General features: G+C 43.0%; 1 protein-coding gene across 2 annotated transcripts in view; it reads right to left on the bottom strand.

The window, feature by feature from the left end:
- Nucleotides 1-15,567: 15,567 nt before the first annotated feature.
- Nucleotides 15,568-24,277, bottom strand: part of PRKCB (protein kinase C beta) — a 390,245-nt gene continuing 381,535 nt past the window's right edge. The window contains exon 17 of one of the 2 annotated variants that reach the window (XM_049904226.1): nt 15,568-16,209. In XM_049904226.1, coding sequence (XP_049760183.1) covers nt 16,057-16,209 — 153 coding nt within the window. In that variant the 3' untranslated portion in view covers nt 15,568-16,056. Of the gene's footprint in view, nt 22,553-24,277 lie in introns of both variants that reach the window. The other variant, XM_049904224.1, reaches the window with a different exon arrangement.

Raw genomic sequence — 24,277 nt, 5'->3', positions numbered from 1 at the left:
TTTGTAGCCAGCATTACTTGTCTAGGAAGTGATGGGTAGCAGAATTCCATGTGGGCCAAGGCAGCCTCATATCAAAATAAATAACGATCTGGGATCTGAGATTCTGGGCTTCAGCACTTTTAGAGGCAGACATTGATAGGTGGTACTGGGTTGGGTGCCAGCTATTTGGTTCTTGTTTGTCTTGCTTTGCATTCCTTTCTGATTTCACCAACATCTCAGTTTGCATGTGGGGTTAGAAAAAGAACTATGGTGGGAATAACATCGAGGGTTTGTGAAGTTTGTCTTCAGTCTAAAGAGCCTACACTGTCAGCTCTGGTTATTCAATTGCCAGACCCGAAATCTGGTATTATGTCTTTGCATGTTGAGATTAGAGACAAGTAGAAAGATTGACCCCTGGTGATCTCTGTGGCTTGACCACGGCGCAGCCCAGGATGTTTCTGGCAATTTCTTTTCCCATCTGTCATATTATTTTGATGCTAAATTCATGAATGATTCCATTGATGGATTGTGTAGTAGATACAAAATGGGCCACAAATTTTCCCCATTCCTGTGCCTACTCCCTTTTAAAATGTGATTGGGCAGCACCTCCCACCAGAGGTGAGATCTGTTTCTCCACCCTTTAAATTTGGGCTTGGCCATGTGACTTGCTTTGGCTTGTGCGAAAGCAGCAAACATGACATAAGCAGAGGCTAAAAAAGTGGTTATGTACTGGGTGGGGCTTCTCTCCTGTTCTTGCTCTTTGGAGTCCTTGAAACCACCATATAAAGAAGGTTATACTAGCCTGTTGGAACATGAGAGTCCAAATGATGCAAAAACAAGCCATCTCAGCTGATTTCTTTAGACCAATTGAACCATAAAGCACTATACATATGAATGAGGCTATCTTAGACCACCTAGTCATCAGCTGATCTTCCAATTGATTGAAGATACATGGGCAAGGCCCACAGAGATAAGCTTGGGTGGACAGACCAGGAGAACCACCAGTTGACCCACAGAACTGTGAGATAAATAAATGATTTTTTTTTAAAGTCACTAAATTTTGAGGTGGTTAGTTACCCAATATTAGATAATTGATGTAGACTTATATTATTTGTATGTTTCTACAAACTCATTTTCTTGGTCGGTTTTGGGGCCCTGAAGGGCAAAGACTGTAATTTATCAGAAGGTCAAATTCAGGGCCTTGCCTTTGGTGGATCTCTTCCAGTCAGTTGGCCAGGAAGCTGTCTTCCATATTTCTTGGCATAGATGAGTGAGCACCTCCAGCGCTGCATCTGTTTGTTGAAACATCTCAATTGATATTCCATCAATTCCTGGAGCCTTGTTTTTCACCAATGCCTTCAGAGCAGCTTGGATTTCTTCCTTCAGTACCATCGGTTCCTGATCATATGCCACCTCTTGAAATGGTTGAATATCGATTAATTCTTTTTGGTATAATGACTCTGTGTATTCCTTCCATCTTTTTTTTTTTTTTAATAAGTTTTATTAAGCTTCAAGTGAATGTTTACAAATCCAATCAGTCTGTCACATATAAGTTTACATACATCTCACTCCCTACTCCCACTTGCTCTCCCCCTCTTGAGTCAGCCCTTTCAGTCTCTCCTTTCTTGACAATTTTGCCGGCTTCCCTCTCTCTCTATCCTCCCATCCCCCCTCCAGACAAGAGTTGCCAACACAATCTCAAGTGTCCACCTGATATAATTAGCTCACTCTTCATCAGTGTCTCTCTCCCACCCGCTGACCAGTCCCTTTCATGTCTGATGAGTTGTCTTCGGGGATGGTTCCTGTCCTGTGTCAGCAGAAGGTCTGGGGAGTATGGCCGCCGGGATTCCTCCAGTCTCAGTCAGACCATTAAGTTTGGTCTTTTTATGAGAATTCGGGGTCTGTATCCCACTGATCTCCTGCTCCCTCAGGGGTCCTCTGCTGTGCTCCCTGTCAGGGCAGTCATCGATTGTGGCCGGGCACCAACTAGTTCTTCTGGTCTCAGGATGATGTAGGTCTCTGGTTCATGTGGCCCTTTCTGTCTCTTGGGCTCTTAGTTGTCGTGTGACCTTGGTGTTCTTCATTTTCCTTTCCTCCAGGTGGGTTGAGACCAATTGCTGCATCTTAGATGGCCGCTTGTTAGCATTTAAGACCCCAGACGCCACATTTCAAAGTGGGATGCAGAATGATTTCATAATAGAATTATTTTGCCAATTGACTTAGAAGTCCCCGCAAACCATGTTCCCCAGACCCCCGCGCTTGCTCCGCTGACCTTTGAAGCATTCATTTTATCCCGGAAACTTCTTTGCTTTTGGTCCAGTCCAACTGAGCTGACCTTCCATGTATTGAGTGTTGTCTTTCCCTTCACCTAAAGCAGTTCTTATCTACTGATTAATCAAAAAAAAAACCCTCTCCCTCCCTCCCTCCCCTCCTCGTAACCACAAAAGTATGTGTTCTTCTCAGGTTTACTATTTCTCAAGATCTTATAATAGCGGTCTTATACAATATTTGTCCTTTTGCCTCTGACTAATTTTGCTCAGCATAATGCCTTCCAGGTTCCTCCATGTTATGAAATGTTTCAGAGATTCGTCACTGTTCTTTATCGATGAGTAGTATTCCATTGTGTAAATATACCACAATTTATTTACCCACTCATCTGTTGATGGACACCTTGGTTGCTTCCAACTTTTTGCTATTGTAAACAGAGCTGCAATAAACATGGGTGTGCATATATCTGTTTGTATGAAGGCTCTTGTATCTCTAGGGTATATTCCCAGGAGTGGGATTTCTGGGTTGTATGGTAGTTCTATTTCTAACTGTTTAAGATAACGCCAGATAGATTTCCAAAGTGGTTGTACCATTTTACAATCCCACCAGCAGTGTATGAGAGTTCCAATCTCTCTGCAGCCTCTCCAACATTTATTATTTTGTGTTTTTTGGATTAATGCCAGCCTTGCTGGTGTGAGATGGAATCTCATTGTAGTTTTAATTTGCATTTCTCTAATGGCTAATGATCGAGAGCATTTTCTCATGTATCTGTTGGCTGCCTGAATATCTTCTTTAGTGAAATGTGTGTTCATACCCTTTGCCCACTTCTTGATTGTGTTGTTTGTCTTTTTGTGGTTGAGTTTTGACAGAATCATGTAGATTTTAGAGGTCAGGCGCTGGTCGGAGATGTCATAGCTGAAAATTCTTTCCCAATCTGTAGGTGGTCTTTTTACTCTTTTGGAGAAGTCTTTAGATGAGCACAGGTGTTTGATTTTTAGGAGCTCCCAGTTATCGGGTTTCTCTTCATCATTTTTGGTAATGTTTTGTATTCTGTTTATGCCTTGTATTAGGGCTCCTAGGGTTGTCCCAATTTTTTCTTCCATGATCTTTATCGTTTTAGTCTTTATGTTTAGGTCTTTGATCCACTTGGAGTTAGTTTTTGTGCGTGGTGTGAGGTATGGGTCCTGTTTCATTTTTTTGCAAATGGATATCCAGTTATGCCAGCACCATTTGTTAAAAAGGCTATCTTTTCCCCAGTTAATTGACACTCTTCCTTTGTCAAATATCAGCGGCTCATACGTGGATGGATCTATGCCTGAGTTCTCAATTCTGTTCCGTTGGTCTATGTGTCTGTTGTTGTACCAATACCAGGCTGTTTTGACTACTGTGGCTGTATAATAGGTTCTGAAGTCAGGTAAGGTGAGGCCTCTCACTTTCTTCTTCTTTTTCAGTAGTGCTTTGCTTATCCGGGGCTTCTTTCCCTTCCATATGAAATTGGTGATTTGTTTCTCTATCCCCTTAAAATATGACATTGGAATTTGGATCGGAAGTGCGTTAAATGTATAGATGGCTTTTGGTAGAATAGACATTTTTACTATGTTAAGTCTTCCTATCCATGAGCAGGGTATGTTTTTCCACTTAAGTATGTCCTTTTGAATTTCTTGTAGTAGAGCTTTGTAGTTTTCTTTGTATAGGTCTTTTACATCCTTGGTAAGATTTATTCCTAAGTATCTTATCTTCTTGGGGGCTACTGTGAATGGTATTGATTTGGTTATTTCCTCTTCGGTGTTCTTTTTGTTGATGTAGAGGAATCCAAGTGATTTTTGTATGTTTATTTTATAACCTGAGACTCTGCCAAACTCTTCTATTAGTTTCAGTAGTTTTCTGGAGGATTCCTTAGGGTTTTCTGTGTATATAATCATGTCATCTGCAAATAGTGATAACTTTACTTCTTCCTTGCCAATCCGGATACCTTTTATTTCTTTGTCTAGCCTAATTGCCCTGGCTAAGACTTCCAACACGATGTTGAATAAGAGCGGTGATAAAGGGCATCCTTGTCTGGTTCCCGTTCTCAAGGGAAATGCTTTCAGGTTCTCTCCATTTAGAGTGATACTGGCTGTTGGCTTTGCATAGATGCCCTTTATTATGTTGAGGAATTTTCCTTCAATTCCTATTTTGGTAAGAGTTTTTATCATGAATGGGTGTTGGACTTTGTCAAATGCCTTTTCTGCATCAATTGATAAGATCATGTGGTTTTTGTCTTTTGTTTTATTTATGTGATGGATTACATTAATGGTTTTTCTGATATTAAACCAGCCTTGCATACCTGGTATAAATCCCACTTGATCAGGGTGAATTATTTTTTTGATGTGTTGTTGGATTCTATTGGCTAGAATTTTGTTGAGGATTTTTGCATCAATGTTCATGAGGGATATAGGTCTATAATTTTCTTTTTTTGTAATGTCTTTACCTGGTTTTGGTATCAGGGAGATGGTGGCTTCATAGAATGAGTTGGGTAGTATTCCGTCATTTTCTATGCTTTGGAATACCTTTAGTAGTAGTGGTGTTAACTCTTCTCTGAAAGTTTGGTAGAACTCTGCAGTGAAGCCGTCCGGGCCAGGGCTTTTTTTTGTTGGGAGTTTTTTGATTACCGTTTCAATCTCTTTTTTTGTTATGGGTCTATTTAGTTGTTCTACTTCTGAATGTGTTAGTTTAGGTAGGTAGTGTTTTTCCAGGAATTCATCCATTTCTTCTAGGTTTTCAAATTTGTTAGAGTACAATTTTTCGTAGTAATCTGAAATGATTCTTTTAATTTCATTTGGTTCTGTTGTGATGTGGTCCTTCTCGTTTCTTATTCGGGTTATTTGTTTCCTTTCCTGTATTTCTTTAGTCAGTCTTGCCAATGCTTTATCAATTTTGTTAATTTTTTCAAAGAATCAGCTTTTGGCTTTGTTAATTCTTTCAATTGTTTTTCTGTTCTCTAATTCATTTAGTTCAGCTCTAATTTTTATTATTTGTTTTCTTCTGGTGCCTGATGGATTCTTTTGTTGCTCAGTTTCTATTTGTTCAAGTTGTAGGGACAGTTGTCTGCTTTTGGCTCTTTCTTCTTTTTGTATGTGTGCATTTATTGATATAAATTGGCCTCTGAGCACTGCTTTTGCTGGGTCCCAGAGGTTTTGATAGGAAGTGTTTTCATTCTCATTGATTTCTATGAATTTCCTTATTCCCTCCTTGATGTCTTCTATAACCCAGTCTTTTTTCAGGAGGGTATTGTTCATTTTCCAAGTATTTGATTTCTTTTCCCTAGTTTTTCTGTTATTGATCTCTAGTTTTATTGCCTTGTGGTCTGAGAAGATGCTTTGTAATATTTCGATGTTTTGGACTCTGCAAAGGTTTGTTTTATGACCTAATATGTGGTCTATTCTAGAGAATGTTCCATGTGCGCTAGAAAAAAAAGTATATTTTGCAGCAGTTGGGTGGAGAGTTCTGTATAAGTCAATGAGGTCAAGTTGGTTGATTGTTGTAATTAGATCTTCCATGTCTCTGTTGAGCTTCTTACTGGATGTCCTGTCCTTCTCCGAAAGTGGTGTGTTGAAGTCTCCTACTATAATTGTGGAGGTATCTATCTCGCTTTTCAATTCTGTTAAAATTTGATTTATGTATCTTGCAGCCCTGTCATTGGGTGCATAAATATTTAATATGGTTATGTCTTCCTGATCAATTGTCCCTTTTATCATTATATAGTGTCCTTCTTTATCCTTTGTGGTGGATTTAAGTCTAAAGTCTATTTTGTCAGAAATTAATATTGCTACTCCTCTTCTTTTTTGCTTATTGTTTGCTTGATATACTTTTTTCCATCCTTTGAGTTTTAGTTTGTTTGTGTCTCTAAGTCTAAGGTGTGTCTCTTGTAGGCAGCATATAGATGGATCGTGTTTCTTTATCCAGTCTCTGACTCTCTGTCTCTTTATTGGTGCATTTAGTCCATTTACATTCAGGGTAATTATAGATAAATAAGTTTTTAGTGCTGTCATTTTGATGCCTTTTTATGTGTGTTGTTGACAATTTCATTTTTCCACATACTTTTTTGTGCTGAGGCGTTTTTCTTAGTAAATTGTGAGATCCTCATTTTCATAGTGCTTGACTTTATGTTAGTTGAGTCGTTATGTTTTTCTTGGTTTTTATCTCGAGTTATAGAGTTGTTATAACTTTTTGTGGTTACCTTATTATTTACCCCTATTTTTCCAAGTAAAAACCTAACTTGTATTGTTCTATATCGCCTTGTATCACTCTCCATATGGCAGTTCAATGCCTCCTGTATTTAGTCCCTCTTTTTGATTATTGTGATCTTTTACCTATTGACTTCCATGATTCCCCGTTATGTGTATTTTTTTTTTAATTAATCTTAATTTGTTTGTTTTTGTGATTTCCCTATTTGAGTTGATATCAGGACGTTCTGTTTTGTGACCTTGTGTTCTGCTGATATCTGATATTATTGGTTCTCTGACCAAACAATATCCTTTAGTATTTTTTGTAGCTTTGGTTTGGTTTTTGCAAATTCTCTACACTTGTGTTTGTCTGTAAATATCTTAATTTCACCTTCATATTTCAGAGAGAGTTTTGCTGGATTATATGATCCTTGGCTGGCAGTTTTTCTCCTTCAGCGTTCTGTATATGTCGTCCCATTCCCTTCTTGCCTGCATGGTTTCTGCTGAGTAGTCAGAACATATTCTTATTGATTCTCCCTTGAAGGAAACCTTTCTTTTCTCCCTGGCTGCTTTTAAAATTTTCTGTTTATCTTTGGTTTTGGTGAGTTTGATGATAATATGTCTTGGTGTTTTTCTTTTTGTATCAATCTTAAATGGGGTTCGATGAGCATCTTGGATAGATATCCTTTCGTCTTTCATGATGTCAGGGAAGTTTTCTGTCAGGAGTTCTTCAACTATTTTCTCTGTGTTTTCTGTCCCCCCTCCCTGTTCTGGGACTCCAATCACCCGCAGGTTATCCTTCTTGATAGAGTCCCACATAATTCTTAGGGTTTCTTCATTTTTTTAAATTCTTTTATCTGATTTTTTTCCAGCTATGTTGGTGTCGATTCCCTGGTCCTCCAGATGTCCCAGTCTGCATTCTAATTGCTCGAGTCTGCTCCTCTGACTTCCTAGTGCGTTGTCTAATTCTGTTATTTTATTGTTAATCTTTTGGATTTCTACATGTTGTCTCTCTATGGATTCTTGCAACTTATTAATTTTTCCACTATGTTCTTGAATAATCTTTTTGAGTTCTTCAACAGTTTTATCAGTGTGTTCCTTGGCTTTTTCTGCAGTTATCCTAATTTCATTTGTGATATCATTAAGCATTCTGTAAATTAGTTTTTTATATTCTGTATCTGATAATTCCAAGATTGTATCTTCATTTGGGAAAGATTTTGATTCTTTTGTTTGGGGGGTTGGAGAAGCTGTCATGGTCTGCTTCTTTAAGTGGTTTGATATGGATTGTTGTCTCCGAGCCATCACTGGGAAACTAGTTTTTCCAGAAAATCCGCTAAAAAAAAATGCAGTCAGATCCCTATCAGAGTTCTCCCTCTGGCTCAGGCTATTCAGATGTTAATGAAGCCGCCTGGGGAGGGTGGGGGAGGGAACAGAGAGATAGGAGAGTAGCACCTCAGAATATAGCCAGAGTTGCTTGTCTTGCTTGGAATGACTATTATATCTGAGATTCCCGCCGGGCGCGTCGCCTATGTGTGCTGGCTGTGTGGAGATTGCCCCCGGGGGGTCTGGCCCGCTGGAGTCACGGTCAGATCCTCCGCTTCCAGGCCCACGCCCAGCGTCAAGGCTCCCCTACTGGGATGATGCACTCTCGACTCCAAAATCAGTTGCTGCCTCCCGGGGACTTGTCGTCCCTCCAGCCGCGTGGCCGTGCTGCCTCCGAGAACCAGTTGGGCCTCCTCCCGGGGTTAGTTCAGATGGGTGGAGCAGCTCCCTGTGCTTGTGCCGTGACCGAGTGTCCCGGCTGGGACGCTGTTCTCCCTGCTCCAATACCAGTCGCTGCCTCCCGGGGACTTCTCCTACCGGCTGCGTCCCACGCCGCCCGCGCGACCCGGCTGGTCCCCTTCCCGGGGTTAGTTCAGGGGGGTGGAGCAACTCTCCGTGTTTATGCCGTACCTGCGTCCAGTCCAAATCCCTGCGGGACGGTTCCCCGGCTCGGACGCTGCTCTTTCTGCTCCAAGACCAGTCACTGCCTCCCGGGGACTTTTCCTACCAGCTGCGTCCCACACCGCCCATGGAACCGGCTGGTCCCCCTCCCGGGGTTAGTTCAGGGGGGTGGAGCAGCTCTCTGTGCTTGTGCCGTACCTGACTGGTACGCTGGCTCCAGGCTCTGGAAACAATTGCTGCTTCCCCGTATTAGTTCGTTCTCCATCTCTAAATCTGTGTTTGTTGTTCAGAGTTCGTAGATTGTTATGTATGTGATCGATTCACTTGTTTTTCCGTGTCTTTGTTGTAAGAGGGATCCGAGGTAGCGTCTGCCTAGTCCACCATCTTGGCTCCGCCCCCTCCCTTCCATCTTCTTTTGATGCTTCCTGCGTCGTTTAATATTTTCCACATGTAATCCTTCACTATTGCAACTCGAGGCTTGAATTTTTTCTTCAGCTCTTTCAGCTTGAGAAACGCCAAGCGTGTTCTTCCCTTTTGGTTTTCCATCTCCAGCTCTTTGCACATGTCGTTATAATACTTTCCTTTGTCTTCTCAAGACGCCTTTTGAAATCTTCTGTTCAATTCTTTTACTTCATCAGTTCTTCCTTTTGCTTTAGCTGCTCGATGCTCAAGAGCAAGTTTCAGAGTCTCCTCTGACATCCATCTTGGTCTTTTCTTTCTTTGCTGTCTTTTCAGTGACCTCTTGCTTTCTTCATGGATGATGTCCTTGATGTCATTCCACAACTCGTCTGGTCTTCAGTCACTAGTGTTCAATGCGTCAAATCTATTCTTGAGATGGTCTCTAAATTCAGGTGGGATATACTCAAGGTCATATTAAGGGTCTCATGGACTTGCTCTGATTTTCTCAGTTTCAGCTTGAACTTGCACATGAGCAATTGATTGCCTGTTCCACAGTTGGCCCCTGGCCTTGTTCTGACTGATGATATTGAGCTTTTCCATTGGCTCTTTCCACAGATGTAGTCAATTTGATTTCTGTGTGTTCCACCTGGTGAGGTGCATGTGTATAGTTGCTGTTTATTTTGGTGAAAGAAGGTATTTGCAATGAAGTCGTAGGTCTTGCAAAATTCTATCATTCGATCTCCAGCAGTGTTTCTATCACCAAGGCCATATTTTCCAACTACTGATCCTTCTTCTTTGCTTCCAACTTTCCCATTCCAATCACCAGTAATTATCAATGCATCTTGATTGCATGTTCGATCAATTTCAGACTGCAGCAGCTGATAAAAATCTTCTATTTCTTCATCTTTGGCCCTAGTGGTTGATGCATAAATTTGAATAATAGTCGTATGAACTGGTCTTCCTTGTAGGTGTATGGATATTTTCCTATCACTGACAGCGTTGTACTTTAGGATAGATCTCGAAACGTTCTTTTTGATGATGAATGCAACATCATTCCTCTTCCAGTTGTCATTCCTAGCATAGTAGACTATATGATTGCCCAATTTAAAATGGTCAGTACCAATCTATTTCAGCTCACTAATGCCTAGGATATTGATGTTTTTGTGTTCCATGTCATTTTTGACGATTTCTAATTTTCCTAGATTCATACTTCATACATTCCAGGTTCTGATTATTAATAGATGTTTGCAGCTATTTCTTCTCATTTCGAGTCATGTCACATCAGCAAATGAAGGTCCTGAAAGCTTTACTCGATCCACGTCATTAAGGTCGACTCTCCTTTGAGGAGGCAGCTCTTCCCCAGTCATCTTTTGAGTGCCTTCCAACCTGGGGGGCTCATCTTCCAGCACTATATCAGACAATGTTCTGCTGCTATTCATAAGGTTTTCACTGGCTAATGCTTTTCAGAAGTAGACCACCAGGTCCTTCTTCCTAGTCTGTCTTAGTCTGGAAGCTCAGCTGAAACCTGTCCTCCATGGGTGACCCTGCTAGTATCTGAATACTGGTGGCATAGATGCATTGCATTGGGCAAAGCTGCTGCAAAGGACCTCTTCAAAGTGTTGCAGAGCAAAGATGTCACCCTGAAGACTAAGGCGCACCTGACCCAAGCCATGGTATTTTCAATTATATCATATGCATGTGAAAGCTGGAAAATGATTAAGGAAAACTGAAGAAGAGTTGACGCCTTTGAATTGTGGTGTTGGTGAAGAATATTGAATATGCCATGGACTGCCAAAAGAATGAACAAACCTGTCTTGGAAGAAGTGTGGCCAGACTGCTCCTTAGAGGCAAGGATGGCAAGACTGTGTCTTACGTACTTTGGACATGTTGTCAGGAGGGATCAGTCCCTGAAGAAGGACATCATGCTTGGCAGAGTACAGGGTCAGCGGAAAAGAAGAAGACCCTCAACAAGGTGGATTGATACAGTGGCTGCAACAATGAGCTCAAGCATAACAACGATTGTAAGGATGGCACAGGACCAGGCAGTGTTTCATTCTGTTGTGCATAGGGTCGCTATGAGTCGGAACTGACTCGACAGCACCTAACAACAACAACAGCAGCCTTTGGTCGTGAGCTTGGCAATAAAATAGAATTGGGATTCCTAAAACCTTTTCTTGGTGTTTTCCTGTATGGTCCTTCCTTTCACTTAAGCCTTGATGGGACCCCATGGAGCTCTGTGGACCAAGCAACAAGCCAAGTGAGTCATTCCTTTAATTGCATTCTGGTGTTGGTTCACCTCTCACACATCACTAGCCTCAGAGAATCCTTGAGCTGGCACAAAATTTCCACCTGCAGAAAATCCACCATTGTAGTTTGCTTCCTGAGCACCCATTCTCCTTTTTCCAAGAACATCTTCCAGCTTCTATTCAGAGAGTTATCCTTTGCCCATTCCCAGGTCATGTGGTTTGGGTGGAACTCTACCCCTAGCTTCAGAGGTGCAGTAGATGGCATATTGTGGCAGGCAGCCTCTAAGATGGTCTCTGAAGACCCCCACCTCCTGGTATTCTCACCTTTGTGCAATCTCCTCTCCTTGAGTGTGGCCTGGATTTATTAACTTGTTTCTAAAGAACAGAAGACAGCAACGTGATGGGATATCACTTCTGAGATTCAGTCACAAAAAAGACTGTGGCTTGCAAATTGGGCACTCTCACTTGAATCATTCACTCTGAGAGAAGTCAGTTGCAATGTTGTGAGGCAGCCCTAGGGAGAGGCCTATGTGGCTAGATTGCCAACAGCCATGTGAAGGAGATTGGTAGTGAGCCTCACTTCTCCCCTCCACAATTGAACCTTCATATGTGATTGCAGCTCTGACCAACAGTTTGCCTGCAACCTCATGGGAGACTTTCACACCCAGAGTCCTGACCCACAGATCTTGAGAGGTAATACATGTTTCTCGTTTTAAAGTTTTGGAGTAGTTTGTTACACTGCAAATGATAACTCATACAGCTTAGGTCTGGCCAATCAAAGCATCTTAACCATCTACCCTCTCCATCTCAGTCACCGTGATTGGCTCAGGCATGTACCTGTGACTACACTGGGCCAATCAAATAAAACTCTAGGGCTTTTATAGGCACTCCCAGAAAACACTCTCACTCCTTCTCCCTGGATATGATCCTAGGGAGATGAGAGGCTCAGAATTCTGCAGCCATTTTGTCCCATGAATGGGAAGTCCTGGACTATCTTGTAGGTCTCTGTATTCCCAGCACTCAGAGCTGTGTATGGCTCAGAGTAGCCACTCAATATTTATGAAATGAAACATGAATTTATATTCATTATCGGGAGAAAGCATGAGGAGGAATCAGCAGTAGCAATGGTAACTTCTTCAACAATATCTTGTTAAATGGAACATATATAAAACCCATATATCTTGTTTTCTAAATGTGATGCAAAGAACATACACATTTTATTCTTTAAGTTGGCTTTAACTGATGTGGTGCAATGGATTGCTTTTATATGGCATTTTTTTAAATAATTTTTATTGTGCTTTAAGTGAAAGTTTACAAATCAAATCAGTCTCTCACACAAAAACCCATATACACCTTGCTACACACTCCCAATTACTCTCCCCCTAAGGAGACAGCCTGCTCTCTCCCTCCACTCTCTCTTTTCGTGTCCTTTTTGCCAGCTTCTAACCCCCTCCACCCTCTCATCTCCCCTCCAGGCAGGAGATGCCAACATAGTCTCAAGTGTCCACCTGATCCAAGAAGCTCACTCCTCACCAGCATCTCTCTCCAACCCATTGTCCAGTCCAATCCCTGTCTGAAGACTTGGCTTTGGGAATGGTTCCTGTCCTGGGCCAACAGAAGGTCTGGGGGCCATGACCACTGGGGTTCTTCTAGTCTCAGTCAGACCATTAAGTCCGGTCTTATGAGAATTTGGGGTCTGCATCCCACTGCTCTCCTGCTCCCTCAGGGGCTCTCTGTTGTGTTCCCTGTCAGGGCAGTCATGAGTTGTAGCTGGGCACCATCTAGTTCTTGTGGTCTCAGGATGATGTAGACTCTGGTTCACGTGGCCCTTTCTGTCTCTTGGGCTCGTAATCGCCTCGTGTACTTGGTGTTCTTCATTCTCCTTTGATCCAGGTGGGTTGAGACCAATTGATGCATCTTAGATGGCTGCTTGCTAGCATTTAAGACCCCAGACCCCACTCTTCAAAGTGGGATGCAGAATATTTTCTTAATTATAGGGCATTTCTTGCCACGGTCTTGTAATTCTTACCAAGTGACTGGGTGGGACTATGCAAATGGGGTGCTTTTGGCCCACCAAAGGGATTGGATGGCTTGCTAATAATGCAAATAAGGTGTGTGGCATGCTTGTGGGGGTGGGACCATGCAAATAAGGTATATGGAACCCTAACAAGGGTATTGGTTGGTTTTGCAATCCTGCTATGCTTAAGATGAGCCATCCCAGAGGCAGACAGGGGACCTTACTACCACCAAGAAGAACACACAGGAGCACAGCATGTCTTTTGGACCTGGAGTTCCTGTGCTGAGTACTTCCTAGACCCAGGAGACACACAGAGAAAGCTGTAACACTGAAGACAGTGCAAGATGGCCAGAAGCGGTGGCAAGCATGGCAGAGAACTGGCAAGTAGCAGAACCAGGAGACCAGCAGGAGACTGAGTGGGAACAGGAGAATTGAGTGCCTTTAGGCCAAGGCTTACTGAAGGAGTGGGTTGTACCCGGGCACTTACTGGCAGAGCTAAATAGCTTTGTAATGCTTGTCTCAGCAGGGCAGTGGCCAGGCTGAAGGCTGGGGGGCAAAGGGGCTGAGGGCCAGAGAGAGGCCCTGCCTGCGGGCACAGCTGTGAAGATGTCCTGACCAAAGAACTGTATCCTCAGGCATTCCTGATCCTGAATTGTAACCTCTTACTTCCCTAGTGTGATGGTTAGGATCGTGTGTCAGCTTCGCTGGGCCTTGGTTCTCAGTGTTTTGACAGTATTATAATGTTGTGAACACTTCCTTGTTGAGATTTGATTGTGATCACATTTTTTTTACCCCTACGATAGGATCTGCTGTGAGTAGCCAGCAGTTGAAAGGGCATTTCCTTGGGTGTGTGGCCTGCATCGAATATAAATGGACATTCTGGCAAGGCTTGGGAGCCTTTTGCTCGCACTGGATCCTGCAGCTGGCTCCTGTTTGTCTGACCTCTGGTTCTTGGGATGAGCTAGCAGCTTACCTGTAGTCTTGCCTGCCAGTCTTGGGATTCACTGATCTTCACAGCTTGTGAGCAAGAGCACTGCTCTCTGACCTACGGATCTTGGGTCCGCCAGCCCCTGCGGGTACGTGAATCAGGAGAAGCCTCTATTCTGGCCCTCGGACTCAAGGCATTCCAGCCTCTACCACCACATGTGCCATTTCCTTGATGTAAATTCCTCTCTATATATTAATACACTTTACTGGTTTTGCTTCTCTAGAGAACCCAGCCTAGGACACCTAATACCCCATAACTGTGAGTATGGCCTGTGAGTTCTGTGTGGCCATTGCAATGAATTATCAAACCTAGCGGAGAAGTAGGGAGTGCTATCGGAGGGATCGCTGGTGTCAGAATTGGTATAAAGGTTGGAGGGTGGAGGTATGCTTGACCTCCACCTCATAGCAGTCAGCCTTGGGCTGATGCTGATGGTGATACTCTCCTCTCCTTGTGAAGTTAGAGGAGGTCAGACACCCCTGCCACATCATTTTCACAACCGATTTTAACTGGAAGAATTTCTAAAATTCCAGAAAGATGAGTGCACTAGGATCAATGGATCCATTGTATTTGCCCAATGCTCCGTTTGCTGGGACTCTTCCAAGAAGGGAGGAGATGAATGAATGCCGGAGAGTCTTAATGTATTTGGTGTGGCATGTTTGCTCTTTTCTCCTACCCACTGGCCTTAGCAGCTGCAAATGCATGTGCTACACACTGGATTATTACATCTTTTGAAAAGAAAATAGAAGCATGACTTCACTCAGAGAAAAAGGCATCAGGCGGGCACCCAGTGATTCGGTAACATGCTACTCTGAGAGTGAGACTCCTTACCAGGCCAACAGTTTTTTTTTATCTCCTTTACTTTCTCCTCTTCTTCTGGCCTTCCCAGGCAAGTATGGCTGTTGGGAAAGGGCAGTCACCCTTTTTTTTGCAGAAACTTAATCAGGAGAAAATACTAAAAGGTAGGTAGATTTACAAATAGTGACATCCTCATAGACCATGGAAAGGTGTTCTCTCTGTACTGACAGCTCCTTGCTGACTTTTTTCATGGTTGGAATGAAAATTTTATGCCCTTGATGCTTGAGAATTTAATAAACACGGGCCACATTGACTAGTTGCCTATTCAGATAACCTGATTATGGGCTCAAGCAAGTATTATGGTCATCAATCCTGTGACTCGTAATTGGCAGAGCTCTCAGCCTCAAATGGCTACAGTGGCCTGGGAAGTGAATGGAAGGTGTAATGCATTAGGGGATGGTGGAGACCATTGTGAAATGAGCACATACACTCCTTTTAAAGAGACCGCCACTTCTCAATCCTAATTATTTTCACCTGGGACTGTAGACCCAGCCTTTTCATTTTTTCAAGTGAATCTGAAAATCCAGATATTTATATAAAATCGTCCATTTTACAATGCTGACAAATGAGTTCAATTAAGAAAATTCTGTGTGAGTGAAACAAACTTGTAACCTCTATGCCGCAGAGTCCAGTTAAAAACAGCCACGTAAACAAGGGAGTTGCATATATTAATTCGGTTTAATCATATCAATTCTTAAACAAAAAATTTCCTCCAAGAGACAATAGTTCACAGTAACTGCAAAGCTTACTCACAACTTTTAAAAATACCAGTCATGCTGAGCATTCAAAGAAGATATGGTAGAATAACTGTAAAAACTTTTACCAGGAACATCAGCTTCTGACTTTAAAAATTACAAATACTGAAGCATTTTGGTATTAGATATGGTAGTTCTGACACTGTTCATTTGATGAGTTTCTGGATGTTTGGAAAAGTTGTACTTCTATAATTGGGTAAAGCATTTGTTCTAAACTAAACATTTTCAAATGTAGAAAACAAACTAGCAAGCTACACATACAAAGAAAAGCCCTCTAGGACAGGCTCTCCGCATGTTGAATGCCAGCATATGCACCATGAATCCTGGAAGACTAGAATTGAAACATACGCTTGACCTGAAGGCTGACCCTTCCAGGCTCAACAATGGAATTTGCATTCACCTACACATTAATGACAAATTCTGGATTAGTATAGGAGAAGCCAGCAAACTCATTTTGGTCCAAGTTCATGATGAAGAGTTTATCAGTGGGAGTGAGTTCCACAGGCTGTCTGGTGAACTCTTTGTCGAAGTTGGAGGTGTCTCGCTTGTCTCTCTGCCAAATGGAAAGCAAATACATTAACATAGCATAAGAAGAAGGGAACATGACCAAGACATGCTGGTTACCAGGAGGCTGATGTGACATCTCACGGGCAGAGTCAGAAAGAGCCCTGTGCTGGCAAGACTTTAGCAGCTGCATTGTGCTTACTGTCCCTGGCTTTCATTTCATGTTGTGTGTTAGCTTCAGGATAGAGAATTTGGTAGAAATTTGCTAAAAAAGGAAATAATTCACTGAATTTTTTTAAGGGTTGCCATAAAATGTTGTACATATGTGTGTGTATTTTCTTTGGCTTTCATGAATCGGAATCGACTGGACGGCAGTGGGCTTGGGTTTTTTTTTTTTTGGTTTTCAGATGAATTGAGTTGGGAACTACTTTTTAGCATGCTTAATGTTCACAGAGTTAGTTGTTGGGTGGAATGCCCCAGAGAAAACCATCCAATGGCGACCCCTGTGGGTGGGCGGCCTCTTTCTTTGAAAAGGAGGGTTGCTGCACAGCCACTCAGCTCCAAAGAAGGGAGTGTGGCTTTGTGAAAGGAGATGTCTACCCCACACTTGCTGGTGCAATCTAGGCTTTGAAGGGGATCCTCAAAAACCCACCCACAGACTAGAATTTGTGGCTTCCTCAGCTAAGTAAGTTTATAGCATTTATAGAGTCAACAAACTGTAAGAAACCAAACCCAAAGCTTAAAGTAAGATCCATAAGGGCAGCTTAAAAAAACAAAATAAAAACTCACTTGATTCTTCTAGTTAGTCTGGCATTTCTTTGGGGGACCACTGACCTCAGTTTACTAACTACAGTTTGGCATAAGTTTTACTAGGGACCATCAGAGTGTGGGCTAATAAAAAGATCTTCTCATATCTGTATGTTGCTCTGACCTCTTTTGGGTCCTTCTCAGTCTATCATCTCTTCCCATCCTCTCCACACACAGCTGTGAGGCAGGTAGACCTGGAGACCTCACCCCCCATTATCTGATATAGGAGAAAAGTGAGGCACAGGAAGGTGAAGTGACTTCATCTAGTCTCGCACAAAGAGGAATGGATTTTTACCTGACCATGTTGCTGCTAGTTAGGCGCTGTCTCATCCCGTGACTGGGGAGACAGCCTCACAGTTGTTTTGCTACAAGGTGAACAAGAAAAAGGCATTCTCAAAGAAGTTCCTGGGTCTCACTGGCACCAGGCATGCTGTCTGGCTGAAGGCAGAGGTGTGTCAGATTATAAAGAAGGGAGGGTCAGTGAGGACTGACTGGCTTGCTAGAGTTTGGCCAACTGCTACCCATCCCTTAATGAGCACTGACTAGGGATTTCTCATTGCTGGGCTCATTTTGCATTTTATAAAATCTTTTACAGGAGTTGCTTCTTTTTTGCTGCTCCCAGACATATAGGTAGAATGTCCCCATTGAATTTCCTACCAACTCTTGCAAGTGTATGTGTGTGGGGCGGGGGGGTGGGGGGGGAGGTGGAGTGGGGAGTAAGTGATGTCAGAAACACACTTAGGTAAATAAATGTGGCCAGGAGGGAGAGTGCTAAAAGATACTGTTGGAGTTGTTTTCCATCCTGGGTCCAATTCAGTCTTTTCTGGATAGCGGGCCCTCTCCCATTCTTCTTTGCCTTGTCCTGCCTGCTGTCACCCAGTTCTGTGCTGTGGGAGGCTCCACACCCCAGGCACTGAGTGTGTTACTTCCCTTGTTGGGATAAAAATTTCATTGCCATGGCTTCACTTAATGTTGTCTGTGCAGCCCTCTCCTGATGCCCACACAACTCCTAAGTTAACATCTCTTTGTCTACATTGCACTTATTGCTATCAGAAATTTTCTTGTTTATCTGCTTATTTATCCTTTCTCTCCAGGAGGGGAGGCTCCTTGTCTGTTTCTTCACTATTGTATTTCCAGTGACAAGAATAGGGCTTGGCACACAGGAGGCTGTTGATAATTGTTTGCTGAGTGAATGAGTCAATGAAGGAAGACTTGACTAAGGAGGAGTTTCTTTGCTTTTTCCAACTTGTAGTTACCCTCAAGCCAGGGCTCTCACTCTATAGCAAAACAATGGGACTTCCCTGATCTCTTGCTGTTTTCCTCATTAGTAGTTTGCTGTCTAAAACAAAATGCATGCAAGAAAAAACAAACAAACAAAAAAAATGGGACTTGTTGATCCCAAGAGTCCTACATATGAGCCATTGTCCATTTTGGCCCTCAACATGACCTGAGCTGTGTTAGTTCACCATTAGTTCCCTTCAAGGTCTGAGAGCTCTGGGTTGTGTGTGGGTCTTGGGTATATCCAGGGCTGGAAGGCCTCTCCTTGTATTATCAACCCTTTCAGGCCTTCCCTGCCTGTGGACACCTAACCAAGATTCCCTTCCCACCAATCCCAACTTTGAAAGTCCTTCCCTATTTGTTGCACTGGTTATGACTCATGCTTCAAACAGCCACATGGTCCAAGCAGGACTTGCCTTTATGGGCATTGTCCTGTGGGCAGTTCCCCACAGAAAATACTCCTGAACTTCCTTCTAGAAGTTGGGAGAGAATGGCCCTCTGCTGAGACAGTTCCTGAGTTGACAGCATCTGAATTCAGATAAGAAGAGCATTGCTCATCCAAGGAGGGTTATTAAACTGACTGGTCTCCTATTAATACCCTAACAAGGTCATCGTGATTGTAACCCTATTCTTTCTTAAGAACAGGTAAAGGTCAGTGAGAATTCTAAGAAATTAGAAGTGTGATTCTGGAATACTGGTACACAACTAGCCATAGCTAACCTGGATGGTATTCAGGGTTTTTTTTTTTTTGGGGGGGGTGGAATTTTCTTATTGTTTCTCTTTTATTCTCCCCTAATTTATGTCCTTTGGAAAATCTCAGCCTGTCTTAGCTGGACTAGAAGACCTAGGCTGTGTCAAGTGGGAGGCAGTGTGTTGGAAGGGGAGTGGTGTTTCCTTCCACCAAGGCTAAGGTCTTCCGGGATCTGAGTTAAATGCCCCAAGAGATGAGACTCAGGGCTCAGAATCAAGATATAAGCCCAGCTCCCTTCTCCATATAAAGAGACAATATGGATATCTGTCTCTGCTGGGATCCTGGAAATGAAAATGTGGTCTGTTCAAGCGTAGAGGCTTGTGACTTTGGCCTTCTAGAAAGAAACCTTCCCAGCAACTACCCTGCCTCTCTTCTTCCCCACTCATCACATCCACATGATTTTCCCAGGAATCTTGGTCAAAGGGTGCAGCTCCACCTCCTCCTTCAGCCTCAAACTGTGTTCTGTGGTGACAAAGAAGAGCCCCAAAGGTGTTTGATAGTGTTTTCTTCTTAGTAAAAAGCTTCCTTGACCAACCTAGAGACTTGACATCTCTGGATCACACTGTGCTTTTAATTACCTGTTTAATGACTGCCCTCCCACCAGATGGTATGCTCCAGTGGGACAGAGATTACATCCTTATTGTACCCCGCTGTGTCCCTGGCACTCAGCACAGAGCCCAGCACACAGCTGGTGCTCAATAAATGCTGGCTGAATGAATGAATAGAGGGTGGAACAAATGGATGAATGTAAAAATAAATTCTTTTTCCTTCTGGATAAATTCTCAAAGTATCCCCAAGAGATTATATGTGGTCAAAGCTCTTTTCTTGGTTTCGTCTGCTTTTGGCATGTTGATAAGAAAGGAAAATGCAGGAATTCTGACTAATGATCCCTTACTTCCAGAGAAGGCTTCCCTGACCAGTCCTCCACAAGGTGTGTATTTGGGGGACAGAGTCTTTTGTCTGAGTACCTAATTCTCCAAACTATTGAAAAATTTCTGCAAACTTTTGAAAAATAATGGCAATAATTTGGAAAATGTACAGTGCAGTGTATATATGTGCGTATATATATATACAGTATATTCTATTTATCATCTATCTATCTATTTATCTGTCTATCTATCCTATGTTGCTCTCTAAAGTTGTTTCAGATCATTTTTCAATGGCCCAATGTTTCTCCACAGTTTTTGTTTTCCTGAGAGGATGTCCAAGGAAAGTCCTGGTCACCCAAAAGCCAGATGAAGGACCTCAAAGAGCTTGCTTATTGGTGGGCATGGCTCAGAGATAAATGTGACCAGGGCTCCTATTGTATTGCTATAGAGCAAAAGACCCCATGGTGAGGGCCAGGAAACTGGGTTTGCATTCCACCTGGGTAACCTTGGGCAAGTCACTTCCTCTTCCAGATGCCAATATCCCCAACAATAAAATGAGGGGGTTTTGCCCTGATTTCCCTCTTTCTCTATCCTTGTAGGCTTGTCAGCTAGGACTTCAAACTTGTTTCACCTTAGCTCCAGGTAGCAGCCACAATGGCAGCGGCGGGGTGATCCCAAAAGCTGGAGCAAGGAGAAGAGAGCAAGAAGGCATGAACTGCAAGGGCCTGGCCTAAGTGGAGTTCCCCATGGTTTTCTTATAAATAAGAAGGCTTACTCAAGGATATTTGTCAAATTTTTAAAGTTCCTCGATGATCTCTCCAAAACTCCAGAACTTCTGGAAATCCCTTGAATTGTGGTAAGAATTCTCTTTAGGGCTGCTGAGAATAGCAGGAAGCCACAGACAAGGAAGAGGAGTCATCTGCTGTCCTTATCTGCTCAACAAAAATTAAATTTCCTCCACCCAAGGGACTTCCCTGGGCTCTAGGGGCTCTCAAAGCCGCTTGTTAGACTATTTAGTCCAACTTGGGAGGAGTGACAATTTTGATAAGAATCAGCCCCAGCCATGCTCTTAGTTGGCCCCTAAACTTCAGTCTAGAGGAAACGGGGACTTTGGGCTCTGACATTGCAGGAGGCCCTGGCCAGGTTGTCCCACCGTACTGTAGACCATCAGGAACCCATGAGAAGCCTACAGCCGCTGCCTCTCTGACTGGCTGAACAACAGGGCTGGCATTAAGCTCTGGATTTTGTTTCTTTCTGTCCTGAAGCCCCAGGAGCCCCGCTCTGTAGTGTGACTCCACATTTTTCAAAGAGAGCAGTGTTCCTTGAAATAGCATTTCTTCTTTTCTTTTTTTTTTTTATTGTCTCTCGATGCTAGAAGAAAAATGGCATGTAACAGATATTCAGATACAAATGGACATTCCACAAACATCTTGCAAAACAACAACAAAGTGAAGAGTACAACTGTCTTTGTTTCAAGAAATGGTGTCTCTCCGAGCACTTAATTGGCTTTCCAAAGCCAGCCACAAACCTAGACAAATCCCATGCCCACAGGCACGGGTCTACTGGGCTCCAGAGCTGCCTTCTTGGTTGAATCAAAGCAGGTCATTGTGGTTAATAACATTTTGGACACACATTTTAAAGCATGTGTAACAAACTGAGTAACCTTTTTTTTTTTTTCTGGTATTTGAACAACAGAAATAAAACCCTGAAGCAATAAAGTTTGAAATGAATGTAAAATCGTGGCCCTTGGGGACCTTTCTAGAGTGACCATGCACTTTCAAGAAGTGGTGCCAAATGCCCTTTTCAAGTAGTTTGGGGATGTGGGCGATCAGGGACATAGGGTATCAGAAATTATGGCGCTGAGGTAGCACCCACGCTGGTTGCCCTTTGGCCCCTTGCAGTGCTTTTAGAAAGAAACCGTTTAAAAGCACAGGCTTGGAATTTTACAAGGGCTTAGATAATCTTCTTAACTTTGGGTTAAAAAAGTAACAAATACAATTTTTTTTTAGCATTTTTTTTTCAAAGTCATGGAGCCTTCAAAACATGCAGAACAGAGGGGTTCCCTCAAGGCCAAAGCAACCATGCACTTGGGTACAAGCAAAACTCCAAGTCCAGAAGTAGACGAATCCTGCTAGCCTCCAATTACCCACCCGTTTTGTAGCAAGAATCTAGAGTGGAGAGGGTTGGGGTTGGAGAATGTGTGAAAATGGTGATGCCAAAAAGAGGGACAGAAAGCAGGCATTTCCTCTCCCTACAGGATCTCGTTAACAGGCATGCTGGAGAAATAAATTGTTAGAGGACTTGTTAATGGCTTAATTATGCACCGGCATTTTCTTTGAGCCATCTGCATAATTTGATCTCAGGAGAGATGCTCCAAACTACCTGAGGACATTTGGGCTCTTCAACATGGTCACTCCAGTCTCATTGGCAAATAAAACATGAATGCAACTTTGCAATAAAAAGAATGTCATCACAACAGCTGTTGACTTTGAATGACAGAAATGAAGGACAGAGATCTACACATCTACTTAGCTCTTGACTTCAGGTTTTAAAAATTCAGAGTTAACAAAGGAAAATCCTTCGAATTCTGATTGGTCAATATTCCTGATGACTTCCTGGTCAGGAGGTGTTAGGACTGGTGGATGGCGGGTGAAAAACCGGTCGAAGTTTTCAGCATTTCGCCCACACTATGAGAGGGGAAGAAAAGAACTTGTGGTGGGTGGAGAAAGAAAAAAAAAAAAAAATAGCAAAAGGCAAAACAAAACAGAACCAAGCAAAACTGGATATGATTTTCTTCAATCCCATCCTTTCACTACCTCTGAGAGGTTTTTCAATGATCAGAAATGAGAGCAACATAAAATGCAAAATCCTTATGAACTTTGGGACACGACCTTGGGCTCCTGACCTTCAGCTGCTGTAGCTTATTAACTGCCCAGGCATCCCTCTGGGCAGTTAGGAACTGTATGGCAAAGGCATGAGATGGTGAGGTTAGTGGCATGTGGCGTGTTCCCCCACCCTACCCCCAGGAGTCAGCCCAGCTCACACCGGAGATGTTTCCTGTAATACAAGATGCAAATTAATGACCCATTTATACATCACCTGGGGCATTTCAATATTTAGCAACAGGTCCCTCACAGTGCTTTCTTCTGGTTCTCAGTCAGGAACTGATGCTTTCCAGCTCAACAGAGTACAGCAGTTTACAAACTCCCGTCAGTGGAGAAAGATCCCAACCACAAGACCTGGGTTTGATGCCTGCACTGCCTGGGTAAACTACACAGCCCTGGTGAGCTCGTAAGTCAGTCACCCTCAGTTACAAGGTGCCAGGAAGTGAACTTAGCTGGCCATTCTCCAGTGGGGAAGGAGGGGTGGGATGAAACACAGAGCAGTGCTGGGCAAGGCAATCTGGCCCCAGAGAGAAAATCATCACCATTTTGCACCCATCCTGCTGGTCCTTCTATATGGAAAGGTCTTGCTCTAAGGCAGAATCATAACACGTGTGTGTGTGTGTGTGTGAGTGTGCATGCATGTCTGAGTGCACACACACATGCACACACTAGTGCCCTCCTGAAGAGAGCAGACAAACCACTAAACCTGGGGTTCCTTGCTCTTTGCTCTAAGTGCAAGGCCCATTTGGACAAGAGCTCCAAGTGTTTCAAACACAATGTCTATAAGAGGTAGCCACAACCTAATAATACAGTAGAAGTGACAATAATGATATTAGCTAACATTGATTCAACATTTGCCATATCCCAGGCACCCAGACACCTTAGACAGCTCTTACTTGCACTATCTTACTTAATTCTCCCAATGATGCTAGGAGATGGGCATTATTATCATCCCCATCTTATAGATGAGGAAACTGAGGGCAGGGAGATTATGTAATTTACTCAAGGTCACCGCTAAGGAATAGCAGAGCTGCAACATGAACCAAGTCCATCTGACGTCTCCTGGCTCCACTTTACAAGTACAGTTGATAGCTTGGAGGCTGGTGGAATAATGGAGTGGGACAGGGTGGGAAGTGTGGGAGAAGTCAAGGATGGTGAGATCTCTAGTTTGAATGGTGGAGAATATGGTTATATCCATCACCAAGACAGAGAATATAGGAGAATTAGGGAAAGACGGCTGTTTCCATTTTGGACACCATGCCTTTGAGGGACCTGTGAGATTCCAGATGACAAGAGGGAGTTAGAAGGACAAGTTCAGGAGCTCAGGAAAGGTCTCGAAAACTTGAGGGACAAAATATGGGGATGGAGGGGAGATAACAGTAATAATAGGACAGAATATGGAGGGGATGACAGTAATAAAGGTAATAACAAAAATTACAGGACACTTTCTATGCAACACATATTTGTTAAGTGTTTTACATACATTGCCTCTTTAATTCATGTAACAACCCTGTGAAGTAGGCGTTA

The sequence above is a fragment of the Elephas maximus genome, chromosome 12, assembly GCF_024166365.1.
Source record: "Elephas maximus indicus isolate mEleMax1 chromosome 12, mEleMax1 primary haplotype, whole genome shotgun sequence".
Classification (NCBI taxonomy): Eukaryota; Metazoa; Chordata; class Mammalia; order Proboscidea; family Elephantidae; genus Elephas; species Elephas maximus.
The sequence above is the reverse complement of the archived record's forward strand: the minus strand, read 5'-3'. Positions and strand labels throughout refer to the sequence as shown.